This window comes from Camelus bactrianus, chromosome 10 (assembly GCF_048773025.1).
Source record: "Camelus bactrianus isolate YW-2024 breed Bactrian camel chromosome 10, ASM4877302v1, whole genome shotgun sequence".
Classification (NCBI taxonomy): domain Eukaryota; kingdom Metazoa; phylum Chordata; class Mammalia; order Artiodactyla; family Camelidae; genus Camelus; species Camelus bactrianus.
In genome coordinates, this window is record NC_133548.1 from 11767500 (window position 1) to 11793605 (window position 26106).

The window sequence follows — 26106 nt, forward strand, 5'->3', positions numbered from 1 at the left end:
AAATAAATGGACTGATCCAGGGAGAGGGGAGAAGAGTAAGATTTGTATATAGATCAATGCCAGTGGATAATAAATAATATACTGGCTATTCACCAGTAGCCAGGTTTTTCTACACAGATAATAAAAAATCATTCCAACTAGGGCTACCAAACTTCTTTGGAAAGCAAACTCTAATAGCTTTTTGGTTCTGTGCTTCATCTAAAACTGTCAGACATGAATCAAGCTTTAAAGGGTATCAGCAATACTACTTAGATCTCCTGATCTCACTACCCAAGAAAGTTTTAATACCCAAGACCTAGTTCAACAAAATTGAGACATGAGCATCACCAGAAGCAGCTATATATTTTTAATCTAAAGATTGGGCATACAGAAAGCATTTTACATAAATTCTCGAGTCTTAGTATGTAACAGGAAATATGAATCCCAAAGAAATAAGCATCTTTCCATAGGTCTTAATCCTTGACATCTGCAATAAAGACACCCCTGGTAATCCAACAAATATTTGCCACCCACCCACATTACTACTTGGTAGGACACAAAGGAAGCTATAGGCCTGCCCCTTGTCTTCTCACTAAAGGACTGCAGATAGCCTGAGAAGAAACATTATGGCCAGGGAGCCTTTTAATTCTACATTTTCCTATTTGTTAGGATGACGGTTGGAGCTGGTAGCTTCTAATCTTCCTCCCATAAATGTTCAAGAGGGTCATGTACTGCAATGAGCTTTATTCAATGTTAGTTTTGTCAAATGTTGCAAAAAAAATCCCAGTGACTAAGGAAGTTATTAATTCTTTATACTTCAATTTCCTATCTCTAAGTTAGCAATAAGATTATTGTACTCTACTTAGCCACATTTAATTTTTAAGAATCTTCAGGGGGATTTTTAAATATATTTTTAAAGATGTTCCTTGTTAAGAGTTGGGATTGAGCTCAAAATAAATCCATCCTGGTACAACCCCCTTCTGGTTGCTCTGGAGAGAAAAAAAGACACTGATACATAAGGAAGTAACCAAGATGAAAAGGAGGAAGAAATACAGCTTGAAGTGAAGAAATGACACAGACCCCCCACATACACACTTTAAAAACTTTATTTATATAAAAAAAACTCATTTGTTTTTAAAAGCATTAACAAGAGAGAAAGAAAAACAGAAAAGATATGGAGCAGAAGACATGCCCCTTAGTAGTGTTCGGTGGGAAGGTGGGATTTTTGGTTCTCTGGAAATGAATGTTTAGTGTTTTTATAAATGAAAAAAAAAAGACAGTTAAAGGTCCCCAAAAGCCCATGGCTGTTCTAATACCCACACCCCACCGAGAAAAAGAGCACCAGGAAAAGAGCAGAAGAAGACAAGAGAAACCATGAGTGGAGCCAGGTCCAGATGGGGGTGACTTCCCCTGTGCAGTATGCTCTTAGGGTCACAGAGAGGAAAAGGCTCCTTTTTTGCCAGAAAAGGAGAGGGAACAAATGTGAAGGGGGGAAAGGAGTGAATAAGGAATTTTAATGCTTAGGGGAAGGGGGAGGAGGGTAGTGGGTTGTGCACTTGTCTCCTACCCCATAGCCTCAATACATAAAGGAAAGGGGAGAGAGGAGGATAAAGATTTCCAGTTGCACTGAACAGAGCTTTTAGATTAAGGGGAGGAGTAAAAGGCAAATAAGGGAAGGGGTTAAAAAAAATAATCAACCGCATAGCAGCTGATTCCTCTAGCCCAACCCACTAATACACAAAACTAAAAGGAGGGGGTAGGGCAGGGGACGGACACGACTTCCCTATAACCCCTTCAGAGATGACAATTCTGGGCAACTAAGGAGTAAGAGCCACACCACTCACTCCTCCCACCAACCTCATTTTGAGATTCATCAAAACAGGATTTTTGCAAAATCCCAACATATACTGTTGAGCAAAAGCTTGCTATGGCTGAAATCAGAGACTATTCCAATTCCCAGTGGAGAGATTGAGGTTCTCTAGGTCACCTCTCCTCTTCTTTCTGCTGTTCAGGGCCAACAGTGGGTAAGACAGCAACAAAATATAATTTGCAAAATCATGAGAAATGAGACTGCAGAGGCAAAGAAAGGCACATGGAAGGGAGGGAGGAGATGTACCCCAGGCCAAAGGCACAAAGAAGAGGCAAAGCCAGGGGTGATCCCCACCTTTTAAGGGTAAAGGGGGCAGGACTATGTACATCAAGTCCTTTAGTCAGTCGGTAACCAATCCAGGGAGGAGGCAGGGGAAGATGGGGTTATAAGGGTGAGAAAAGGAGAAATAAGGGCAGGGGGAAGCCAGCTTTGAAACTTCCTGCCAGTTTCAGACTAAACGATTCATGTACATTCCTACTAGCTCCTCCTAGGGGTTCTTCTCCTCCCCGGAAGACATCTTTCTGCTCCTTCTCACCCAAAAAGTCTTCCTTGACATATTCTCCTCTTTCTAAAGCCTCTTGCAAATGGTCAGGCAAAGTCAGCAGACATTATCACAGGATAGGAGAGAAGGGTTAAGGACAGCCTCAGTAAGGGGCAGCAGCAGCAGCCCAGGGTTGGCATGAGGCTTGGAGAAGACATGGAGTCTGTAGGTCCTTGATGCTCCCTGCCCTGGAGATGAGGAGAGCAAGGTTTCTTAATCTCAGCTCTAGGTGACTTTCACTTAGTCAAGGGCCCTTGCCAGGTGGTACGTGCCAATGTTGCCGTCCTTCTTTGCTTCAAAAATAGTCATTAGGAATGAGGGAAGAGCTCAAACTTTCCATTCTCAAAAAAAAAAAAAAAAAAAAAAAAAAAAAAGCAGCCCCTTTCCCACCAGGAAAAAAAAAATCTTGATTAAGAACCATCGGTTTATCACATTGCTGGACACTGCATATACAGCATGTAACTTCCAATTCTTCCCACGGCTTCCAGTGAAGAGTCCCACTCTCTCCCTCCTTCCACACAAGGCCAGGAGTTCCAGGGAGAGCTGGCAAAAAGAGCTAATCTGCAGCAGTTTCTCAAGATATGCTTATAACTGAGTCAGGCTTCCAGGAAATAACTGCAGGGGTCCTGGAGGGGGAGGAGGGACAATTAAGCTTCACTGGAAGAAGTTAGGAATTGATGGGAAGAAGGCAGCCACTTAGGGCTGTAAGGGCAGGAGGCAGCCTGGCAGTTGGCACAACAGTCCAGCAAAGAAAGGGAAAAATCAACAGTCCATTTCACCACCAAAAAATAAAAATACATATATTATAAGCCCAGATGTAGCGGAGAGAGTGGCGCTAAATCTTCTGCTGTGGGGAAAAAAGAGAAAGAGATGTTAATAGGGTTGGGGAATAAGGAGAACCAAAAGGTAGTTAAGCAAATCTGGAGGGAAGAAAGTAGCACATAATGGAGAGTCAGATCACCAGCAGCATATCCCAGCCTCTTAAGAGGTAATAATCACAGAAGCAGGACCCTCAAGCCCCACGTGGCGGAGACTGATCAGATTAGTATGATTGGTAAACTGCTGGCACACAGGGACCTCCTTCCTCAAGGATGAACTTGGGGTTGGCTGGAGGACATACCATGGAGGGGTAAGACACTTGGTCCCCCTCATCATCCAAAACCAACTCATCCAACTCTTCCTCCAGAGATTCCTGCCCCTCGTCCTGCTGTGAATACATGCAATTTGTTAGTATGAGAGTAAGAAAACAGGAACTTCATGAATGTGTGCCAGACCTAGGGAAAATCCCCACATGTATAAACCCAAACAAAACAAGGTAATAGTAAGTGAAGGGCAAGACATTCGAGAAAGGCAGGAACAGAAAAAGAGTAATGTGAGAATAGATCAGCTGGCGTTAGTCACAAGTAACACATCTACAGCCTTCCTTCCCCCATGTCAACCATGGCAGAATGGCCCAAGAAATCCCAACATGAATCAAAACTCCTACTTTTTCTCTGAAAAATCCCTACAAGGAAAGGATGCTGTCTTTCACTAGGTACCTTTTCCCTATTTCACAAAACACTCAGGCTTCAAAACAGAACTACCCTTAGAAGGACAACAGTATATAAAGAGGATTTACCATCAGGGGTGTTCCCTTCAATGGCTCCATATCGCCTAGATCTCCAGATCGATCCAGTGTTCTATTGTGGTCCCCTCTCTCATTCAGTGTGGAATAGTTGTTATCTAGTTAAAAAAAAAAAGAAAGAAAAAGTACACAGAAACATGACAGTCCCTTCCACTATACAATATATTTTAAGCAGGTAAGTGTGAATTGGCACCTCTACTGGGCACTAAGCTTTAGTCAGATGTTCCAGAAAGGTATTAAGGTCTCATTGTCCTTGACTTAAAAAAACTTAAATCTATTTGGGAAGGCAATATATATGAAATATGCAGGGTGTGACATACGATAATAAAACTTAACTGAAAAGATCTGTCTATGAAGGGGACTGAAATTAGAAGAGAGTGAGGTATGCTGCAACTGTTAGGAAGGACCTAACAAAGGAGGCAGGACTTCAGCCAAGCCTTTAAGGATGAAGACAATTTAGAAAGCAATTAGGAAGGACATTCCAATAGGAGGTATTAAATAAGCAAAATTTTAGAAGTATAGAGTGGAGAGACAGAACACCAAGTAGACTAGGTGGGCTGAAACAGAGCACAAGAAGAGAGGACAGAGGAAGACTGGGGTCAGACTGCGAAAGGCTGTAACAGTTTAAGGACACAAATTTGATTCTGTACTAATGGGGGGGAGGCATATGAAGATTTCTTTTAAACCTATAAGCATGTGGGAATGTGGGGAAAGTAGATGGATCAGGTTTTACTCAGTTTTGTCACATCCTTCCAAATGGAAAACTCCAGCCAGTGCTCTTTCAGGAACTGGAAAGAACTGCAGAGCCAGACAGTTCTCCTCCTCCCAATGAACCATTACTCCATATCCTCAGGCAGGAATTAATCACCTACCTAATGATTTTGTGTTTGATCCCATATTGCTCATCTGAATTTCTTCCCGCTCAGGTTTCTTATCTGTAGGAAGTTAGAAAGTTATCCAAGTCAAAAACCAACTCTTCAAATCTATACTCATCATAAAAAAATTGTTTCCTAGTCTGACCTCCCTTCCCCCTCCCACCCATCAAATTTTTACTGAGCACACACCAAGTGCAAGGCTCTAGACAAAGCCTTCATGGGACTTAAAAAGATCCCTTTCCTACAGACTTCTAACACAAGAAATCATTCACTAAGCCAGAAGGTTTCAAATTATTTGGTCTCAAGGCCCCTTTATAGTCTTGGAAATTATGTAGGTCCAAAGAGTATTCATTGGTGTAGGTTACCAATATTAATATCTATTGTTCTAAACATTTTTAATGTTGATTTATTTCATTAAAAAATAATAAACATTCCATGTTAACATAAATAATACTTTTAATTTTTAAAAAAGCATTGTTTTTCATTTCTGCACCTCTTTAAAGTTTGGCTTAAGATGAGATAGATTCTTATACCTGCCTCTGTATTCAATCTGTTGTGATGTTATTTTGGATGAAGGGTACAAAGAAAATCCAGCCTCATAACAGGTAAGAAGTTGGAAACTGGAGGAGAATTTTAATGGTCTTTTCAGATAACTGTGGATACTCTTTGATAGTATACTAATACTCGACATTAGAGCTTCTTTAAGGTTAGCAGCGATGTAGAATCTGAATCCAAACTAATGCTCTCTTCATACTCTGTTAAATTAAAACCCACCGGTCTGTCTTGCACTCTGAATTGATCAATTACTCATACATAATTTTGAAATTCACTTGGAACATACTGGTTCACAGAGTTATGCAGATCTTCTAAATGTTAACCCATTTCATGATATAATATTAAAAACTCACATTCATTAATATCACCACTGATTTCATTTAAAAGTGTTTTAAGTATTGGGATGTTACCAGACTCACAGTGGCAGATAAGTTTTCCAAAATTAAAATTTTCACTTGACAATTGAGGCATCATGTACTGTCAGTTATTTTTCCTCAAAGTGACAAGTTCACTGCAATCATTTCGAGAAAATGTCTGTCAAATACCCGAGTCTGAATAAGCATAGTTTGTCTTTTTAGTCATTTTAAGTAAAGAATAGTATTCCATTAAAAAAAAAAGTTTTGTTTTTTTTTTAAGTGGCTAGTCTACCTAGTAACTCAAACAATAACATGAGTGCTTTTCCTCAAGATAACCACCATGCTCTGGGGAATGCAGCAGGGTGCTTTATGAGTACTACCTACTTCATCAACAGAGGATGTTAAACAGATGTGTACTCAAGGGCAGAAAACAATAAAGCTAATAATTTTTACAGCACAATCGAGTACATTCTTAAGTGAAACTGGATCTTTACAAACTGCAAGTACATGGCAACGAAGACCACAATGACTAGTCTAGTTTGGTGTCACTGTCCCGGTTTAAGCTCAGTCCCCCAGCAGTTAAGTGCCACCACTGCTTCTGCACCATCAACACAAACATCAAGAGACTTGGTGATCCTCAGACCACATTTCAAGTACCCTGAATGAGGAGGAAAGGGAAATAGCTCAGTGGTAGAGTGCATGGTTAACATGCATGAGGTTCTGGATTCGATCCCCAATACCTCTATTAAAAAGAAAAGAAAAAAAGAACCCTGAATGAGGCAAAACCCAAGTGGCATTAAGATAAGGGCTATAATATACATTTATGTGAAAAAGAAAATATTTTACAAAACAAAATATATGACATCTTTTGGGTGTGCTTGCTCACATAGTGATGTTTAAAAGATATTACAAAATAGCAGTGGCTATCTCTGGGTAACAGAAATAAGTGATCTTCTTCTTGCCATTTTTCTGGTTTGTCTGCATTTTCTAATTTTTCCACAGTAAACACTTATTACTTAGTATTATATGGAAATTTAAAAGGGAAAAATATGTAGATCTTCCCTGGACTTACAATTGGGTTATTTCCCAATAATCCTATCTTAAGTTGAAAATGTAAGTCAAAAATGCATTTAGTACACCTAACCTACCGAACATCATAGCTTAGCCCAGCCTACCTTATACATACTCAGAATAATTACAATCAGCCTACAGCTCAGCAAAATCACCTAACACAAAACTACTTTATAATAAAAATATCTCATGTGATTTATTGAATACTAGACTAAAAGAAAACAGGATGGCTGTCTGGGTACAGAACAGTTTTAAGTGTACCAGTTATTTACCCTCGTGATGGTGTGGCTGACTGGGAGCTGTGGCTCTCTGCTGCTACCCAGCATAAGAGAGTATCCCACTGCATTTCTCTAGCCCAGGGAAAGATCAAAACTCAAAATACGATGTACGACTTCTATGTAATGCATATCACTTTTACACCATCTTATAAAGTTGAAAAATCATAAGCCAAACCAAACCATGATAAGGGACTGTCTGTATACATGTATCAAATCATTATGTTGTACATCTTAAATTTATACAATGTTATATGCCAATTATATCTTCAATACAGAAAACAAGGTGAGTAGGGTTCACTTTCCACTCATTTTAAGTCCACAAGCAGAGATAGGGGACCACAGCCAGGCTGCCTGTTTATTTTCTAATGCTCAGGCCTACCAGCTTCTATGTTATAATCCTGAAGTGAAGTATTACTCTCCTCTACCAAACAACTAGCTCCTTCAGAAATAAATATACATCCTATAGATAGTAAACCACTAAAGAAGAGCAGAGGTGGAATAAAAGCAGAGAGGTACGCCCCCTGGACACCGTACCTGACTTCTGGTTCCGGTCAATGAGAGGGAGAGTGCTATCATCGTAGGAATGACTACTCTGGCTTCGAGAAGCACTGTTTAGATTCACCTGGAGGCAAATATAAAATGCAATAATGTCACAGGGTACTGAATTCACAAACATCTTATTCCTTAATAGGCAGGGACTTTTTAGGTCCCTATTTCCAAATACAACTCTTACCAAAAGGTAACTCATAAGGGTTACGTAAATACCTATATAATAAAACAAACTAGGATATAATGGCTTCTATTTATGTTCCTGAACAGATTACAAAGGTACCAAACACTATCAGAAGGAGATAAAGTCTCAGAAAATGATAAACTCCTTCAAAGGGCTATGGCAGATTTGGAGAAAAGTCAAAAAGGCCACCATACTTCACTGCACCAGTGTTCACACTACGCTAAGACAGACAGGAAGACCAGAGCTATCTGAGCAGCAAATGCACTATAGGCACGTTCTTTTTTGGGAAGAGTAAACCAAATGATTTCCTCAATAACAGAGACTTGTGTCAAAAGTAGACTCAGTGTGATAGGGAGACAGAAGAAACCAAACACAAAAAGCATTACTGGAAACCAAGGGGAAAAACAAAGATCAAAGTCTCAGTCCAAAGAGTTATTTATTCTACCTGAAAGTCTGATTTTTTCCATCCTTCTTTTTCCAGTGGCTTCCGTAGTTCCTTATATCCCCAGATTGTCTGCAATACAAGTGCTGCTGCTCGAACTTCTTTTTCTGAGCGGTTCCTTTTAAGGAAAGTAACATATGGAATTTGGATGTAAGACCAGGGAAGAAGCTGAGAACTTGTACTCTCTAATACAATGTAACATAAGAATATAAATTCCAAAATGGGCAAGAGCAAATACTCACTCACAAAGTCTGGTATTTTAACTCAAAGAGTGACACAAAAAAAAATGTTTGATGGAAGTCTTATCAATGTTTGGATCAACATTAAGACAGAAAAAAGAGCCATACTTCTTCACATTTTATATGTTAACAAGGGGAAAAAAAATTAAAGAGCAAAAGGGAAAAGCTCCTTTCCTAGCAACTCCCCCTTCATATTCAAATTTTTCCAGCTATAATTTAAAGTGTTAAGCTCACCCTGATTTGTTGATCAAAACCAGCTTCTCAATACCCTGTGTCTCTCGAAGCTTTTTGGCAGCCTCCAGGTTCTCAGCAATAACTTCATTGATGGTGTTCAAAATAGAGACCACAGTGTCCTCAGAGAAATTCTGGGAAGAGCTCTGCTGCCCTCCTGGCAGATTCTTTACCAAGTTAGGAATAGCATGTTTACCTACAGCAGCAAGACAGGAGGAGTAAGTGCAGAGAGAACAAGCTGAGTCAGGTTCTGAGGAGACTAACCCTATACTGAATTGCACTGATCCTATCAAGTATAGGTACTGTTCATACAAATCAACTTCATTCTCCTATAGGATTATCATTTCAAAAGAACAAAGGACCTGCACAGCCATGAATGGATTATCCTTCCTATTCTTTTATTTGTTTTCTCCTTCAGTCACAATGAAACATGGTACACAGTCCATTCAGATATTCTAATGAAAACAGCATATTGAATATTATCATAGTTCAATAGAAGAGTCATTGTGAATTTGAAGGAAAAAAAAAAAAAACCCAAAAACTGGGCTCTACCACACTTACGAACTATATTAACTCTGGCCAAACTACATAACTTCCTTGACCCTCAGTTTCCTTATTCCATTAAAAAAAAAAAGGATCTTTGTAAAGTGGTGACAATTAAATGAGAACATACAGAAATGCTTAATAATCCCTACTAACAAAGTACATGCTAAATAAATAATAGCTATTATTATTCTATTTTTTTTAATGCATCACTTCCTGTCTTTTAAAGAACCATTAAACTATAACCCTCTCCAACTCTTAGATTCACAAACTGTGGGAGGGCCTAGGATCCTTCCTCTCAGTCATTTCAATAAATAAATTTAGTACCTGCTGGATTAAAGGTACTGTACCAGACGCTGAGGTAACAGTTAACATCCAACTCCTTACCAATTAACTCTTTGTTGCGAGCATCCACAGCCAGATTTCTCAGTGCTCCAGATGCAGCTTTCACAACCCGCTCCTGGTCATTGGTCAGGAGGTCAGCAATGGCAGAAAGAGCCTTCTCTTGACGCAGAGCAGAGCGGATGTATCGACCATACTACAAGTAGCACATGGAAAGAAGTAAAACAGATTACAGATGGTACCAAACTAGTTAGTTTGTTAGTAAGTCATCTCACCTCCTGGTAAAGGTACTCACCGTCCAGCGCCCAGCACACAAGTTCTGGATGGCCCCGGCTGAGGCTTCTAGGATGGCAGGATTCTTGCTCTCCTTGAGGAGTGAGATGTATATCCGCACCACCTCTGGCTGAAATAGAAGTTCATAGCCTGCACAAGAAAGGGCAAGAAAGCAGAGGATGCTTCTCAGTAACAATGACAGGCTCCGGCTGGCTGGAGTGACGGGTCTATGCTCCTACACCATTAGATTCCCTAAGCCCTCCACCCACCCAAAAGCAAAATTACAAGGCTTGACTTGAGTATAATTTATCCAACTCCTCTCTCTTCTTCCTCCTTGACTCTTCTCTCCCAGTTTGCTTTAGCCTTGCTTGTTTCCCAAGGGATTCATTTACTCAATGAAGGCACTCAAGAGTTAAAGATTCTTCATCTCAAATGAATTACTTCTAACTTAACTGAGTCATTCTGCCCACCTTAACCATGATTAAGTAAAAGGGCCTCTCAAAGATTTAGTAACAGCTAACTATTTATATCCATGGAGAGCTGTGAACTTTGGTCTTACCATATTGATGAATATAAAGATCCAGACTGTGATAAGGAGACTTCTTATAACAAGTAAAGTTTAAGTCCCATGAAATAGTGGCTACTTAGGGACTACCCTAAGCTCCTGGTCTAGATTACCATCAAGACCTTACCGTATCCTCAAGTAATCTGAATAGCTGCCAAAACAAGCAGTCCTTTATAAGTTACTGCTATAAAATTATAGTTTCCAAATACTTTCATCATCACATCAAATCCATAAGTCAGAAAAGACAAAACAGTGAACATACTGTATACCCTGTCAGGCTGCCAAGTACTTAGTCTGTGGACTATGTTTATGAGACCCATGGAGTCTAAGAAGAAAAAGATAACTTACCTCGAGCAGGACTAGTTCTTTTAGGGAAATCCACTGTATCATTTGCTGGATCCTCTGTGGGTTTTTTCCCTTTGGAAATTAAAAAAGGGGAAAGGAGTAAAAAGTTTAAGAAAGGAAAGAGTCCACCTGGTATATTTCTTTTATTCTTCAGTCAAAATCTTTGGATCAGAAACGCATTAAGAAGGACAAAAACACAAAACATAGGGAAAAAAAAAAAAAAAAAACCAAAACCAAGGTCCCCAGCTTGTCTCAGCAGGAGGCTATGCAGAAACAAGAACAGAAAACAGGCAGCAGATGGGTAAGGTGAGTATAACCACTATCACTGCTATTATCTTGAGTTTTGATAACTAGGGCTGCTGCCCAGAAATAGCATGCCATGAGCCATTAGCTCAGAAGAGCTAAACTTGTTTCAATGGTCTTCCTCAACTGAATTTTCCTACATGCATCCACAGGGAAGGGTTAGGCAAGGAAATACCATGGAAGCTAAAACCGAAACATGCAAATTAGAAGTAAATAAGCGCCTTAAAAGATTCCACTCACCTCTGGAGAACCACTCATCTTCCAGTGCATCACCCAAGGTGGAAAGCAGAGAAGAGAAATGAAGAAAGAAAAATGCGAGAGAAAGATGTCAACAGGATCATGAGCAAATAAGCAGGAAAGCAGAGAGGAAAAGAAAAACACAGGAAACACAAAGGAGGAATGGGGGAGAAGGCTCCAGATTAGTTGAGTTCTCAGCCTTCACTGTCCAATCACTGGTACCAATACCAATACCACCACCACCACCATCACCACCACCACCACCACCACCATCATCATCATCACCATCACCACCACCGTGAATGAAGCACAAGACACAGGGGAAGCAGCAGCAGAGCAAAAAGACATCCTTGACTAGGCAGATTTCTGCACTGCTCACCAAGTATTTTGTACCCAAAGCTAAATGTTCCTTCCTCTCCTCATCCTACGTTAAGGAGTAAAGAACAAGGAACCAAGACTCACCTTTGCCCTTCTTGGCCCCAAAGCAACTGGCAGCATGTGGCCCAGTATTATTGGCAACACTGGGAGGTGCCTCTTGGTAACGTTCTGCCTGTGGGATTTCCCGGTGAACTTGATATGACAAGTTCCGAAGGAGGCAAACACAGTTCTCCACAAGCTTGGGATCACAAGATAAAAGTCTCAGTAAGAGAAGAGAATGACTATAGTGATTCCCCAGTAAGTACAGGTTTCCATAATTCAAGTTTTAAAACACTGATCCTCAAAAGCATAACCTAATCCATCATCTCTCACAATGCCTCTTAAGTACCCCAAGTGTCTAAAAATTCTTGTAGCTTCAGGCTAATAGAGGGTTTCTTCTAACATTTGACGTATAACACAAAACTTCGGGTCACTCTTTTTCCTAACTAAAAAAAAACTTACTATCTTGGAAGTATGGCTAAACAGCTTTAAAATATATTACACAGGTGAAGGAAATTCTAAAGGAAACAGTTTTCTTTTAAGGTAAACACCCACTTTAAGGAGTAGGTGGGGGTACAGGTATATAATGTTATTTGAAAGCCTGAGATGATAGGTCTGCACTATGGGTACTTCATGGTTACTGTGAATGGAATTCACTCACCCATTAACTTACCTTGCTGTCTGAATCTTTCTGTCCAATCACAGCCTGAACAATGAAAATGAGAGCATCCACCAAACCATCACATTCCCGAAGTTTCCGGCGAGCTTCACTCCTCTCTGAGCTGACATTCCTGAGAGGAAAAGGAGAGGCTTCAAGATGACTAAAATCCAGAAGTCCTCTCTTAATATCCTTAACATCTAAAAGCCTCCTTAATACTTTTTATCTTCACTATGACAAATAATGAGTACTTGTTATAAGGGAGGTACTGGAGCTGAGATAAAGTTGAGTAAAACAATTCCTACTTTCAGGACATTTATAACCAGTCTGGGGGCAGGAGGGTGTATAAATAAAAACAATAATTTAAGGTAGAAAAAAATACTTCTTGTATGGAAGTACAAATGAAGAATGGGGCACAGTACACAGGGGTATATTCCAAAGAGAGAAAGAATACACTGCACATTTATAGGAGATAAGAAAAAGAAATCAGGAAAACTTTCATGAAATAAAAGCACTTGAGTTTAGCCTCAGAAGATAAATAAGCAAGAAAGGTACTGCGGACAGAAGAGCTCTTCCTCATTCTATCCTTCTAGTATTCTATACTCCCTTTGTTGCATTTATTGTAGCTTGACTTGAAATACAAATAATTGAAGGCAGGACACAGACACATGCAAGCCCAGGACTAAACAACTGCCTTATACGTGGTAGGTACTGAACAACTGTTTACCAAATCATACGAACAAAGTCAAAGCAGCACACAAGTGAGTTAAGACGTGTGGGGAACAGGAAGTAAACCGACATCGCAGACATACATAGCATGCAAGGGAGCAGTGACAAAGGTAATAAGACAGGTTGGAGTCATGATATGTGATACAGACAGGAATGGAGGCTGAATGACAGGCTAAGAAATTTAAACTTTTTTTTAAAAGAAATTTAAGTTAGTCCTCAAAAATTCCATCTTCACCTGAAACTAACATTGTAACTACATTTCAATTAAAAAAAATTTTTTTAATTCCATCTTCATACTCTCAAAGTCCTTCTGTTACCTGAGGCAGCCAGCTGTGTTGGTGAGTACAGATTCCCACTCAATATGGCGTGGCTTACAATCCTCATTAGGTTCCCGCTCCCAACCAGAATGTGGAATGATCACTTCATCTGTCAAGGCATGCAGTGCATGGTCCACAATCTCCATTTTGATTGAGTCATGGGATGAGAGATTCCACAAGGTTCCTGGAAGAGACAACTCATCAGATAGCTCTCCAGAACCCAAGACAATACATATGAAGAATGCGAAAGAAAATCTCCTATTCCATCATTTCTCAGTCTTCCCCAATGATCAAATACCTGTAAAGACATTCAGGCTTTTGTTTGTGACTCACAGTAAGAAATATATTTTATATTATGGCTCAATACAAACATATATAATCATAAAAATAAGGTTTCATAAAACAAGAGTATACTCTAGGTAAGCAATACTCTCTGGGCTTACCTACACAAGAGTTTCTCAATCTCAGCACCACTGACATTTTGGGCGAGCTGTCCTTTCCATTGTTAGATGTTTAGCATATCTCTAGCCTTTACTCGTTAGATGCCAACAGCACTCCCTCCCCACCTCCCTGAGTTATGACAACCAAAAATATCTTCAGACCTCTGAAGGTCCTCTGCGGGAAACATCACCCCTACTTGAGAACTAATGGTCTACACTACTTCTTTTTCTTTCTTTCTCTTGTGTTCCACAAAGTTGTGTTCAATACACACTGATGGATCACAACCCACAATCTGAAAAACACTTCTAAAGCAAGGACCACAAGCTAAAATGTCAGCATGTTCTAAGCAGGTGAGTGAGGACAAGCAGATGTTTAAAAGAAATTACAAGAATGTGAATAAGCAGCAACTGACACTCAGCTTCAATGTTTGGGAGACAATTTCCTATATGGCAGTAGTTAGTCAGAGACAACAAATTGGAGATTATTGCAAACTGCAAAGCACATGCCCCAATCAACTCAGACCAACTACAGCCAGGTAGTAAAACAGATCCATTGTAACCTGTTCTTGCACATTTTAAACAGAAGGCAAAAATCTGGAATTTTAGGTGAAATCAGCATTTAAAACATTAGCAAATAATGCTTTAAATTTTTGAAAATCTTTCATGATCCAAATCTGTGAGATGGACTTGACCCAAAAGCCACCAGTTTACAGCCTTTAATCAAAAGTCAAAGGACTAGCAATCCTTCTAGCTCTCAGTATCTCTAGGGATAACACTGACCCTAACCTGGCAGTTTCCCTTGGGCCCAGAACTCACCAGTAATAACTTCAGTGAGGTCCATATCTCGAGCCTTTCGGAGTAATCGCACAAGGGCAGGAACACCATCACAGTTTTTTATAGCAATCTTGTTATCCTGGTCACGCCCAAAAGAGATATTCTTGAGAGCTCCACAGGCTCCAAGGTGCACTTCCTTTTTGGGGTGGTCTAATAGTCCCACCAGTATTGGGATGCCCTTGAGCTTCCGGACATCAGTCTTCACCTTGTCATTGCGGTAGCACAAGTGTTGCAGGTATGCAGCTGCATTGGACTTGACAGCATCCAAGCGGAATCCTAGCATGGCTATAACCTCCGGCAGCTCTGGCTGTCTCCAATTAGGGGGTGGAGGTCCTCCCTTGCGCAAGCTATCCAAGCTTGCTAAACTTCCCCGTTCATGCTGGGCCAAAGGAGCCCAATAGTACTGGTCTGATGGCACCTCCTCACCAATCATGTCTTCATAGCTCCTGCAATGTGGAAGAACCAAGAAAAAAAGGAATACATTAAGTTGTCAAAGTCTGGTTTCCTGGAGAGCTCCCACTGCCCCTCATCTTCAAGGAAGGAGTAATCCCAGCTCTAGTACACTAGATCTTATTTCTCCTTTGCATAAAGGATATACTGATCAATTTTTCTTAATGATATAAGGTTGTAATTTTAAAGGCATCTGCAATTAGATTAAAACCATTTTTTTCTGTGAAGTTTACTAGCTTGGAGGGGTAACAAGCTATTTAGATAGTTAATCACAAAAAAAAACCAAATCCTGACTGCTTAGCATTTGAATGATGCCTTACAGCTATTAACTTCTCCAGATAGATAGAGATGGAAATAACCTTCAGACAGCAGAGTTAATGAAAGCAACTGACTCAACACCACAGAAATCAGCAAAGTCTGAGAACAGCTCTCATAAGGCCTTTGCTAAAGGGGAAATGAGGCATTTACACACACAGGAAATAGCTGATGGGATAAGACCCTTGAAACACTTCATATTTAAGCCTCTCCTTACCCTATTTTGGAAATTATAAAAAAGGAAGTAATAATAGTATAAGCAGTATAGGATTTCTTGCTACCTCATGAGGACCTAGCTTTTGGTATTGATGAGCTTGAACATTAATCTGCACAGTTCATCCCAAGATCATCTCTGCTACTCAACAAATGTATAGGAGGTAAGATTTCTAGCCTCCCATTTCTAAAGACAGTACTTCCAATTCTGTCAAAATAGACATTACTGGCCACCATCACATTTGGGATACCCAGGCACTCAGAAAAGGAATAGAAACGAAGCAATTGAAGGTAAAGAATAAAGTCTAACCGGAGATATTTCTCCCTATTTCAATACTACCAACAACCACTAGAGGGTGAGTCTGTCACACTATTATTTATTCATAACCACCAGGAAGGAAGAGACCCATTATCTGTGAGCTCATCTCACTCTGTGGCTCCCACAGGAGAGGAGAATCCATTGTGTGGAACTCTCCAAATAAGCCCGTTGTTTGTTCCACAAAACCACTCCCACTGTCACCAAACCCTCAAGGTTATTAACCTGAGCAAAGGGGCTGCCTCATAGCTGTCAACAGTGATTCAGGTAGACAATGCATTTAGTAAAAATCACTATTTTTTAATATTATTTAAACAAAACAAACAGGATATATAGCTAAGTTTTTTAAGTGGGCTACTAAACTGTGTGTTATGTAAGATTCCATTTTAGTATGGGAAAAATAAAGTCAGAGTATATTTACATGTATAGGAAAAAGAACACAAAGGAAATGCACCAAAATGTTAACAGCAGTTCCTTTTCAGTTTTGTAGTGAGCCATGTTCTCACCTTTATTGTTATTTCAATATAAGCAAGTACAAAAATAATTACTAGAACCAAGATTTTGGTCACTTGAGATATTTTTACAAGAGGTGGATCATGACATTCTTTCCCTTGTTTTACAAAGCTGTGCCCAGAAAGATTAAATGACTTGCTTGAGGCTACGCAGCTAGTGGCAAAGGCACAACTAGAACCAAGGTCTTCTGGTTCAGTGGTTTTTCTACTAATCATTCTGCCTTACTATTTTCGTTTGACCTCGTATTGCTCTCCTCGGCCTGGAATAGGAAGCAGCAAATGTTCTTGCTAGTCAAGCAGGTTTCCAAGTCCAGAACCACCCTGGAACAAACCCAAGAACCAAGCCCAAATCCTCTCTTTATGTCAGTTGCCACAGCTAGGGACAACAGAATGACCTGGCCACCTGCACGCACCTAAATCCAATCACTATACTAATGAGGAAGTCGGGAAAAGCAGACTTGTCAACAAGCAGAAGGAGCCAACACCCTGGACAGACTCCTTTGGTGAAAGCTATTATCTACCACTGCTCCAAGCTGCACCAGCTGAGGTCTGGTGTGCCCCCTTACCCTCACCCCAGGAATAAAAGGTGAGTCACATGGGAGTTGGATCTGCTGTCCAAAAGATACCTGAAAGGTAAGTGACTCAGGCTTAGATAATGAGGCCTCTACTCCTGGGCCCAGCCCAGTTCACTAACCAAAGCCACCTAATATGAGGAAAATGAGCACTAAGGCATTTGCTTTAGAAAGTCATGACCTCATACAGAAATTCAACAACAGCTGCCAGGATATCCTTACCATTAAGACATCCATAAATCTTCTCCCTTAATTCTTATTATTTCTCTTTGCCTGGAAAACACTGTCTCTAATTTATTCTAATGTTGGCAGCCCATAGGCCAACCCTGTTTCTGTACAGAACTAAGAATGGCTTTTATATTTTTAAAAGGTTGTAAAAAGAATAACCACATACAACAAAAATGATACACTGTCTGCAAAGCCTAAAATAGTTCTACCTAGTCCTTTACAGAAAAGGTTTACTAACTCTCATTCTAAAGCATTTTCTCAAGGCAAACCATCTACCAGTCCAAATATCATTACTCTCTTTTTCACATGACCAAAGAACCCCCAAGGATAAGCAATAAAGTCGGAAGAGGCAGCTGCTTACTGACCTTTCAGTGTGTCAACAATGTACCAACCTCTAAGGATGCCACCCCACCTCCATCACTTTTACAATCAAATATAAGAACCTAAATAAACACAAAGGGTCAGGGGTTTTGTGAGATTAAGGTTTATTTTGAACTTGAGATTAAAACCACCACAGGGAGGGTTCTTATACGTACCCTTAACTGTCTATTCTGGCCCTGAAAGCCTAAAACTCTCAACCCCATTCTTAATACCAAACCAGAAGGTGAAGAAATTCACAAGTACTCCATAGCCTCAGACACCAGGCTCCCTTGTGGTACTCCCGTATCACCAAAAGGGCATCAGATCTTAGGCAGAAATAAAAGAAACTCCTGGCATAGGAGCAAAGGCCACTCTTCAGGACACAGACCAATAACCATCACAAGTTGTTTTCTATAATTAGAATATATGATTTTTATAATGAAAAGGAGACAAAAAAGCAAGCCAATACTTTGTAAAATCAGAAAAGGGAAGAACAGCATGGGCTTCCACAAAAAAAAGGCAGAGGGGGAGGGGACCAAAGTATCTCTAATCCCAAAAAGCACTCAGGAGAAGGAAGAGCTACCCCTTTTTGCTATCTAGGAAAGACCCTTTCCTTGCCTACCTGAGGCGTCGCCGAGGGTCAGAGGGTGTCCCAGTCCGACGGGCAGTGCCATAATCAGACATCATGCCGTAATCCAGGTCATCGTAGCCCATGCTACGCTGGTCATCCTCAAGCCCATAAGGCTCTGGATGAAAGCGGTGCAGATCCACGCTGCTCCCACCTACCCGAACCTGGGGCTGGGGCCCGTAGACATCCTGTCTACTAGGTGCCCGGTAACCTTCCATGCTGGGCCTATACCGTTCCTCAATGCGGGTCACCCGGGACAGACTGCCATAATTGTCACTGCCACTTGGATAACCATCTTCATAGTGGCGGCCATATCCATCAGGAGGGTAGTGGAAGTTCCTGGGAAGGGTAGCAGTGCCTGCTTGCCCCACATAGGGACCGGGCCCCCCATTGCCATTCTTGCGGAAGTCACGACCCAGAGTCTGGATATAGTTATTAGAAAGTGATGAGGCATCCACAGGCAGCCCATCTGGTCCCACAGGGACTGGCTGAACTGTCCGCGTTGTCACAGTCTTCACTACTTTCTTGACCTTGAAGTAAGGAAAGAGAAAAGAAAAATAAGTGAACAAATTAAGTTCACTTTACCTAGAAATGCCATGCAATCTACCCTTCTCTCCATCTTATAGGAAGTTGTCAGGCAGGAAAATTGTGCTGGTAGTAACTATGCCTCTACGCGAAGCTACTGCAGACTCTCTTCCTCATTCCACTAGATTTTTCCTTATCTCTTGTATCTTCTCTGTATAGCTAGAGATCACTTTCTTTATGCCTTCATTATAGATCAGTGGCTCTTCATCCATCCTAATTAAATGCTTAACCCCTCCCCTTAACAGAGACCACAGGAAGACCTGCTCCATCATCCCAGACTTTATGCAAGTCTTAATCTTACTGTGGTCTCTGTGCGCCGAGTGGTTCCATCATCCGAGGTTTCCACAGAGACTACAGACATGGCTCCTTCAGGGTCCTCCTCTGTGTAGGTCTCCACAATTTGCCCTGGCTCTTGCATCCTGGGAATGGTGCTATACAAGAGGTGACTGTGATCCTATGTGAAAAAGAGAAAAAAGAAAGAGCTACTATTAAGCCATATATATTAACAATCCATCCCAATGAGAGGCACTGCCTCCCTGAAGACAGAGATTCCTCATGCATCTTCTTTGGGCCCCAAGATTTTTAAAGTGGTGGCTGCCCCCACTTCCAGACTTGTACAAATGGGCAGAAGATATAATTTCCTAGTTCTAGTCATTTAACAAACATGAACTGAGTTAACTATAGCTACATCAATACCCAAGTGACAGAGACAGCAGATTTAACTTCCCAGTACTACTAGTCATCTAAGTGAATATGAACTATATTAACTGCAGCTGCATCTACATCTCAGTGATCCTTCAAAATAAAGTTCACCTAGTAAGAAATTATAAGATGAACCAGAAAATCCCAGTAAGAGCCATCTTCTGCCTAGCTCTGTGCTATTCTCCAGATATGTCAAAGGCTCAAGACCAGCCAGATTATAGGTAAGGTTTTCTATGAAGTAGAACCACACCCATTCTAGAATAAGGATGCAGAAATTAGGGATCAAATACTGGGTCAATGGTCATTATAATTAATTCCAAAATAAAACTACATATATACTTTGAAGTTCCCCTTTAAAAATTTTCCTCAATGAAATTAATTAATGGGAGATTACAATGTGCCAGGCACTTTGCAAGACATCAATATTCACTTATAGGCTGAGGAAGTAAGAAAGATATGAATAAACAACCCAGACCTTGGGCCAAAACAATTACCTGGGGTCCGTTGAGCTTTAGATCTGAAAATTTCTGTCGCTCAAGGTCAGCATCGCCCACAAACCGGCCGTTCTGAAACACAGCCCACAAGAAGACAATTCATTTTGTGGCCTTCTTTTGCTCTATGAAACACAAATGATCTTTTTTTCCAAACAGGAAAAGGGCTTTCAAGAAGATATTTGTGGCCTGGAGTCCTTCTGTCAGTACACATAAAAGAACCACATCACTCCTTAGACTTAGCACTTTCCTCAAAATTGGAACTGGGTCTCGAACTCTGGCAGACTGGGTCTCTGGAACATAAGAACGTAAACGCTATGAGGGGCAGAGGTTTTTTTGGTTTTTGTGTTTGGTTAGTTTTGCTCAATGATGTATCCCTAGTGCCTTGAACAGTGCCTGGCACATGATAGGTACTCAAAACCTATTTGCTGAATAAATAGCAGAGACTCAGGTAAGTTCTCCAACACACAATCTTTTTGGAAAGCAATAAGAACATACGGAAAGTCGGAAAGGCTAGGTTGGGGCGTTTCCAAAAGCCTTCTTTATTGTTTCATGCATCTTCACAATCTACAACCACTGGAAACTCCCATACCAGGAAGCTTTTTAAAGAAAGAAGCAAGATATATGAGTCTCTTTCCAAGTAGGAAGAAAAGTATCTCAGCTCCCCTTAAGCAAACAGACATCTCAGTGTCTTCATCACCAATTACCAGAGCCACAGAACACATTTGAAAATGTCACTCTTAAGTTGTTCTGTCTTAAACATCAGGAAATAATCTAATGACATAATACTACATAAAAATACATTTGACTGTTACCCTTCAAATAGAAGACAGTAAGATCCAGCCACCTTGGGAGACTCTTCCCCCACCCTACTCCCATTACATAGGGAGTGTAATGCTGTAGGGAAAGGAAGTTAAACATTACTCTCAGGAAGAAGGAAGGGTGTGGTTTCATTGCTGAGCAAAAGTTAAAAATAAAAGAGAAAGAGGCAGAGAATCTGTGCACTAAATCCTGGAATTCCCCACCACCTCCAAGGCTGAGCAGTCCTGCTCTCCTTTTCAATACATACCTCTCAACCTTAACTCTCTATTCTTGTTCCTAAAAAAATTCTAGGAACATTGCAAACACACTGCTTCCAAATTCCTGATCATCCCCAATTGGAATTATGTCCTCTCACTCAACATGTTCCTCAGCATAAAGGACCTTCTCTGTCTTAAAAAATAAATAAGTAATCAATGAAAAGCACTACTAGAGCATGAACACTGTTCTAAGTTCCCACAAGAGATCTGTATCAGGCAATGCCTACCACACACACAAACACACACACACACATACACACACACACACACAAACCTCAGACAGATTACATCACAGCAAAGTCAGACTAGAGAAACCATAGGAAACACAAGATACTTCTCATTTCTAACACCAACTCTCCCAAGTCACATCATAGAGTCAGCCAACCCAGAGACCACTGGCTCCTGTGGTTATCTGAGTAAAACAGCAGCATGATGCTCCCTCTCCAACTCTAACCAACAGAGTCAACAATGACCCCTTCCTCCAAGACATAATATACACAGCCAACAAAAAGAGTATGGAGCAGGAATATACAATTTATGGACACTGCCACATCTTCTGAGCAGACTGTTCCCTGAGGGAGATTGAGAATACAAGATGCCCAACATCCCCAATCACTAAGCAGTAGGCATTTAATTTCCTGAATTTTTGATACCAAAGTGGGTAAGGGAAGACAGAAAAAAACAGAAGTAACTTAAGTACAGCTCCAAATTATATGATCTACCATTACTAGAACTGCATCCCAACCCAGAAACCCCACTCCAGCAAACAGGAAGTCAAATGGATTCCAGAGATAAGTCCTCCCAACTCCGCACAGCAGCCAACATTCCCTATCTCTTAATCAGTATTTATCACCCCTGCAAAGGCTATCATGAAGCATGGGTACTAGACAGTCCATCACCACAAGGACAGTAGTTTCCCAAGGATGACTGCCTCTCTACGACCATGCCAAAGTCCTACCTGCAGGTCTGATGGAGAGAGGGGTTACCTGATGCCGGCGGGTGAGGGTGCCGTTGGCCATGAGTGGGTTGGCATCTTGTGGTGAGACCCGGACGCGTTCCAGCTGCGCCGAGACGTGGCGCCGTTCCTCCTCCAGCGCCCGGGTCAGCTTCTCAAACTGGGCCTCTTGTTCCTTCACAGAGGCCAAGATGCTGGCGGTCGACTCCACCTCTGAGTCGTCCATGAAGGTAAGGGGCAGAGCCGCCGCAGGGCAGGGTAAAAAGGAAGGTGGATCACAGAGGGAGGAGGAAGGAGGGAAAAGGCCCCCCTCACTTCACACTACCGGGAAAAGGTAAGAGAGAGGAGAGAAAAGGTCACAGGTCAGAGAAGACAGATGAATTATTAACCCCAGAGCCAAAGATACCCTCTTGTGGTTTTACTGCAGTGCAGAAAGAGAGCCACCACCAAGCCTGGGAGCCCATCACCAGTGTCTGCTCAAGCACGATCCTTTGCCCACCACCCCCTTTAATACCCAACCATAAATAACTATTGAAAAGAAAGGTACAACTAGATTCAAGTCTCTACACTGTTGGTAGGAGAGGGAGAATGTGGCTAAAGCCTGTAGTCATGACATTAGATTAAAATTAGATTATTTTTCCCTGGAAATATTTGCTAGCATCAACTCAGTGAAAACTGTAACTCCACAGTATAGATAAGCACTCACTGTCCTGTAGCGACAAGCCACCTCTAGAGATAGGGGGCAGTACAAATCTTACTCAACCTCTCCTAAATCTGAACACTGAAAATGCTGCAGTGGTGGCAAAATATACTAAATGAATATGCTAAATTAAAATGCCAGTAAGCAATGGAAGTAGTAAAAAAAAAAAAAAAAAAAAAAAAACTTTCCACCATCAAAGGCAGAAAACAAAACTAAGACCCTCATATTTGATACGTTTATAAAAAACCCTTTCTACTTTTCAAAACTATTCTACTATTGAGGGCAAAACGTGTGCCTTGGCTAATGGAGACAAGAAAGCAAAAAAGTCTGTGTTTAAAAAGGCACCATTATCATTGATCTTCACACCCCTTTGCAGAGTCGGAAAAGGAGCATTAGGCTCAAACTATGAAGTTATCCCTTAAAGTAGTTCATATTCTAACCTCCAGACAGTCAATGGCTGGAACTTCCAACATCTCTGTTATCCTGCAGAAAGCTCTATACAGACTGTATTTTTACATCTTTACTTATTCCAACTCAGGGTAAATATCCAAGTATTTATGGAGGGTTTATATGTTTACACAATAAATGATAGTTATACAGAAATGAAGAGTTCCCCATGCCCTATTATATAAACTGCAAGTTGGCTAGTAACCATTAGACTTGAAGTTTTTCTCTTACAAGTTGGCTATGAGAGACTTTGTGGGCAGTTCAAGATACACCGTATTGAAAAGCAGGTTTTAGAATAAATCCCCTCTTACTCCCCACCCTCTTATCAACCCCTCAGAAAAAAAAAAAAGGCACTTAAAAAATTTTATTCTTAATAAACATATTTACATACACACCTGTTAAGAGGTCGTAATTGATTGGTTTAACACAGAGAACAGCCCAGTCTAGATTCAAAAAATCATGGGAGAAGCATCCCAGCCACCACAGCAAGGAGGAAGCAGGAAGGAGAGAGCTGTAGAAATATTTAGAGGAAAAATAGGAATGAGAGGAAAATAAAATACACCTAATACATTAAAAAAAATAAGAGGACTAAGGGCAGGTATTGGGGAAAAAAAACAATCTGGGAATGGAAGGGAGCAATTTAAAATATGACTTAGAATTGCTTAATGTGACAAATGCCCTTTGGACTTTGCTGTTTTCAAATACCTGGACCTTGGATGTAGTTTTCACTAAAACCTGGATTCTACTATCATATCAGAGATCCTCTACTTATACTTCTGTAGAGAACCAGGAGCAGGTTATAATATGGATAAAAAGTCATTTACCCCTTGTTCTCAGCAAGCAAAGTGGGTGGGGGGTGGGGGGGAATCACTTTTGGAATGCCCTTCCCCCTCCTTCCCACCCCTAAGGCAGAAACCTCAAAGCCCAGTACCAGCATGCCCACAAAGACATTGAGAAACCAATGCAATAGTCGCAGTGGGGAAGACATGTGGGGACTAGCCTAGGCTGAGTCTTTTGCTTCAGTTCTCTTTCCCACGCTCCCCAGAGTCCCACCAAGCACAAATGCTTGGGCCTGTTTGCTTTAGAGTGTACACAGCATTCAAGAGTACCCAGAGGAACTGATTAACAGGTGACCAATAAACTGCTTGATTAATTCTGCATCACTGAGACTCCTTCCAGTGGATCCAGTCCCTAAATCCATGACTGTGGTAGCCTTTCTCTAAATTACTCCTATCCAGAGCTGGGCTCCCACAATCATTTTTCAACTCCTGTTCTTCCTTTAAGTCCAAAGCCCACTGTTGCTTTCTCATATTCCTACTCTACATTCCACAGGCCACTCAAAGGTCTTAGTAAGTAGCCTTATTTTTTTTTAATGTTGCTCCCTTTTCATCTCCTTTGCTTCATTTTAGCACTTGCCCTTATCCACTATGTACAATGACCTAAGAACCTCCTATACCAAGAGGACTCTGCTCAAGAGATTCTTCCAGTTCTGCGTTTCAACAAAGCTGAACTGCAGTTACCACTCCGGCAGTCTCCACCCTATAATCTTCTTTGCTCATAAAAGCCCAAACTACCACTACTATGGGGCATACACTGACAACACTCCCTGCTGCACAGAGAAATTCTCACCCTGCCATAAATAGCCACTTTTTGCCCCCACAACTTTAATACAATACAACGAGTTAGGAGGGGTAATAGGGACTCTACCCAGGACTCTATGTCAGGAAGCAATATCTGGAAAGTCCTTAGTTTCCCCCATCTTCATGGCTTTAAAAGCTAACCACCTGACTCTAATTTGGAGAAAGCAGAACAGTTAAGAAGAGAAGATCAGATTCCTAGGCCTAAAAGCATGCGGGGAGATTTTCTGCCTCAAAGAGGACAGAAGCAGAGCTGTGTAGGATAGACTAGGACTCAGAAGGCCAGTTCTAGTCCTGGCTCTGCCACTAGCCAGTGACAGTAAGTCACCATCACGTTCTCATCTGTAAGATGCCAATACCACCAGCCCAGTCTAACTCAGAGTTGCTGTGAGGATCAGGTAAGATAAGGTATGTTATACAAATGTGAGGTATTAAGTTGTTTCAGGAGTTAGTTTCTATCTTCCAATTATATTACTTAATGATAATGCCTCAGCCCAAAACTATTTTGTGAACTAGCAGATGAAATTAACCGGATCAAGAGCACAACTGAGTTCTAAGAAGTGGATGAGCTGGTTTCCCTACTCCAATACTATTTACTAGGAGGTCCCACTTAGACTAGTGTTTCAGGGACACAGGGTGCTTTTCTAATGCCTGGCAGTCATCACAGAATTACACATCTGCTATAATGAACTCTCAATTCACTATTTGAGGCCTTAGCAGTTTATTACCAAGGAGAAAGAGAAGGTGAAAAGAATTAACAATTACTGAATGTTTTACATTTATTATCCTGGCAATCTTTACAACAACTCTAAGGAAGTTTTACTGCAAATGAGAAAACAGTCTGTAGGTGAAGAAATTACCCAAGGTCTTCAGTTAATAGCAAATTCTGAACTTAAACCTAGATCTTTGCCTTTCCAGAGTCTGTATTCTCTTTCTACTGCATGCTGTTAAGTCCAAAAAAACAAGTACATTTTAAGATGGATGGTCCAGCCCCCCTCTCCTACAACTCTTAAGAGCTTTCTTCCCAAACATCACAGGAAAATGGGAAAGGGTTTCTGTTTATCTTTAGGTTAAAAGGTTATCCATTATGTCTATATATATGATACAAGTGGAAGAAAT

General features: G+C 40.9%; 1 protein-coding gene across 8 annotated transcripts in view; it reads right to left on the minus strand.

Moving 5' to 3' along the window:
- Nucleotides 1-327: 327 nt before the first annotated feature.
- CTNND1 (catenin delta 1) overlaps nt 328-26106 on the minus strand; it is a 44037-nt gene continuing 18258 nt past the window's right edge. Inside the window, exons 2-21 of one of the 8 annotated variants that reach the window (XM_010952372.3) lie at nt 23746-23861; nt 22235-22524; nt 20173-20244; nt 19278-19430; nt 18386-18921; nt 14780-15243; nt 13524-13707; nt 12493-12610; nt 11865-12018; nt 11406-11423; nt 10866-10934; nt 9975-10102; nt 9725-9875; nt 8798-8990; nt 8328-8442; nt 7684-7771; nt 4887-4949; nt 4009-4112; nt 3511-3597; nt 328-3237 (exon numbers count right to left, since the gene is read on the minus strand). In XM_010952372.3, coding sequence (XP_010950674.2) covers nt 3226-3237; nt 3511-3597; nt 4009-4112; nt 4887-4949; nt 7684-7771; nt 8328-8442; nt 8798-8990; nt 9725-9875; nt 9975-10102; nt 10866-10934; nt 11406-11423; nt 11865-12018; nt 12493-12610; nt 13524-13707; nt 14780-15243; nt 18386-18921; nt 19278-19430; nt 20173-20244; nt 22235-22429 — 2904 coding nt within the window. In that variant the 5' untranslated portion in view covers nt 22430-22524; nt 23746-23861 and the 3' untranslated portion in view covers nt 328-3225. The remainder of the gene's footprint in view (nt 3238-3510; nt 3598-4008; nt 4113-4886; nt 4950-7683; nt 7772-8327; nt 8443-8797; nt 8991-9724; nt 9876-9974; nt 10103-10865; nt 10935-11405; nt 11424-11864; nt 12019-12492; nt 12611-13523; nt 13708-14779; nt 15244-18385; nt 18922-19277; nt 19431-20172; nt 20245-22234; nt 22525-23745; nt 23862-26106) is intronic. The other 7 variants (XM_045514781.2, XM_074371979.1, XM_045514780.2 and 4 more) reach the window with 7 other exon arrangements.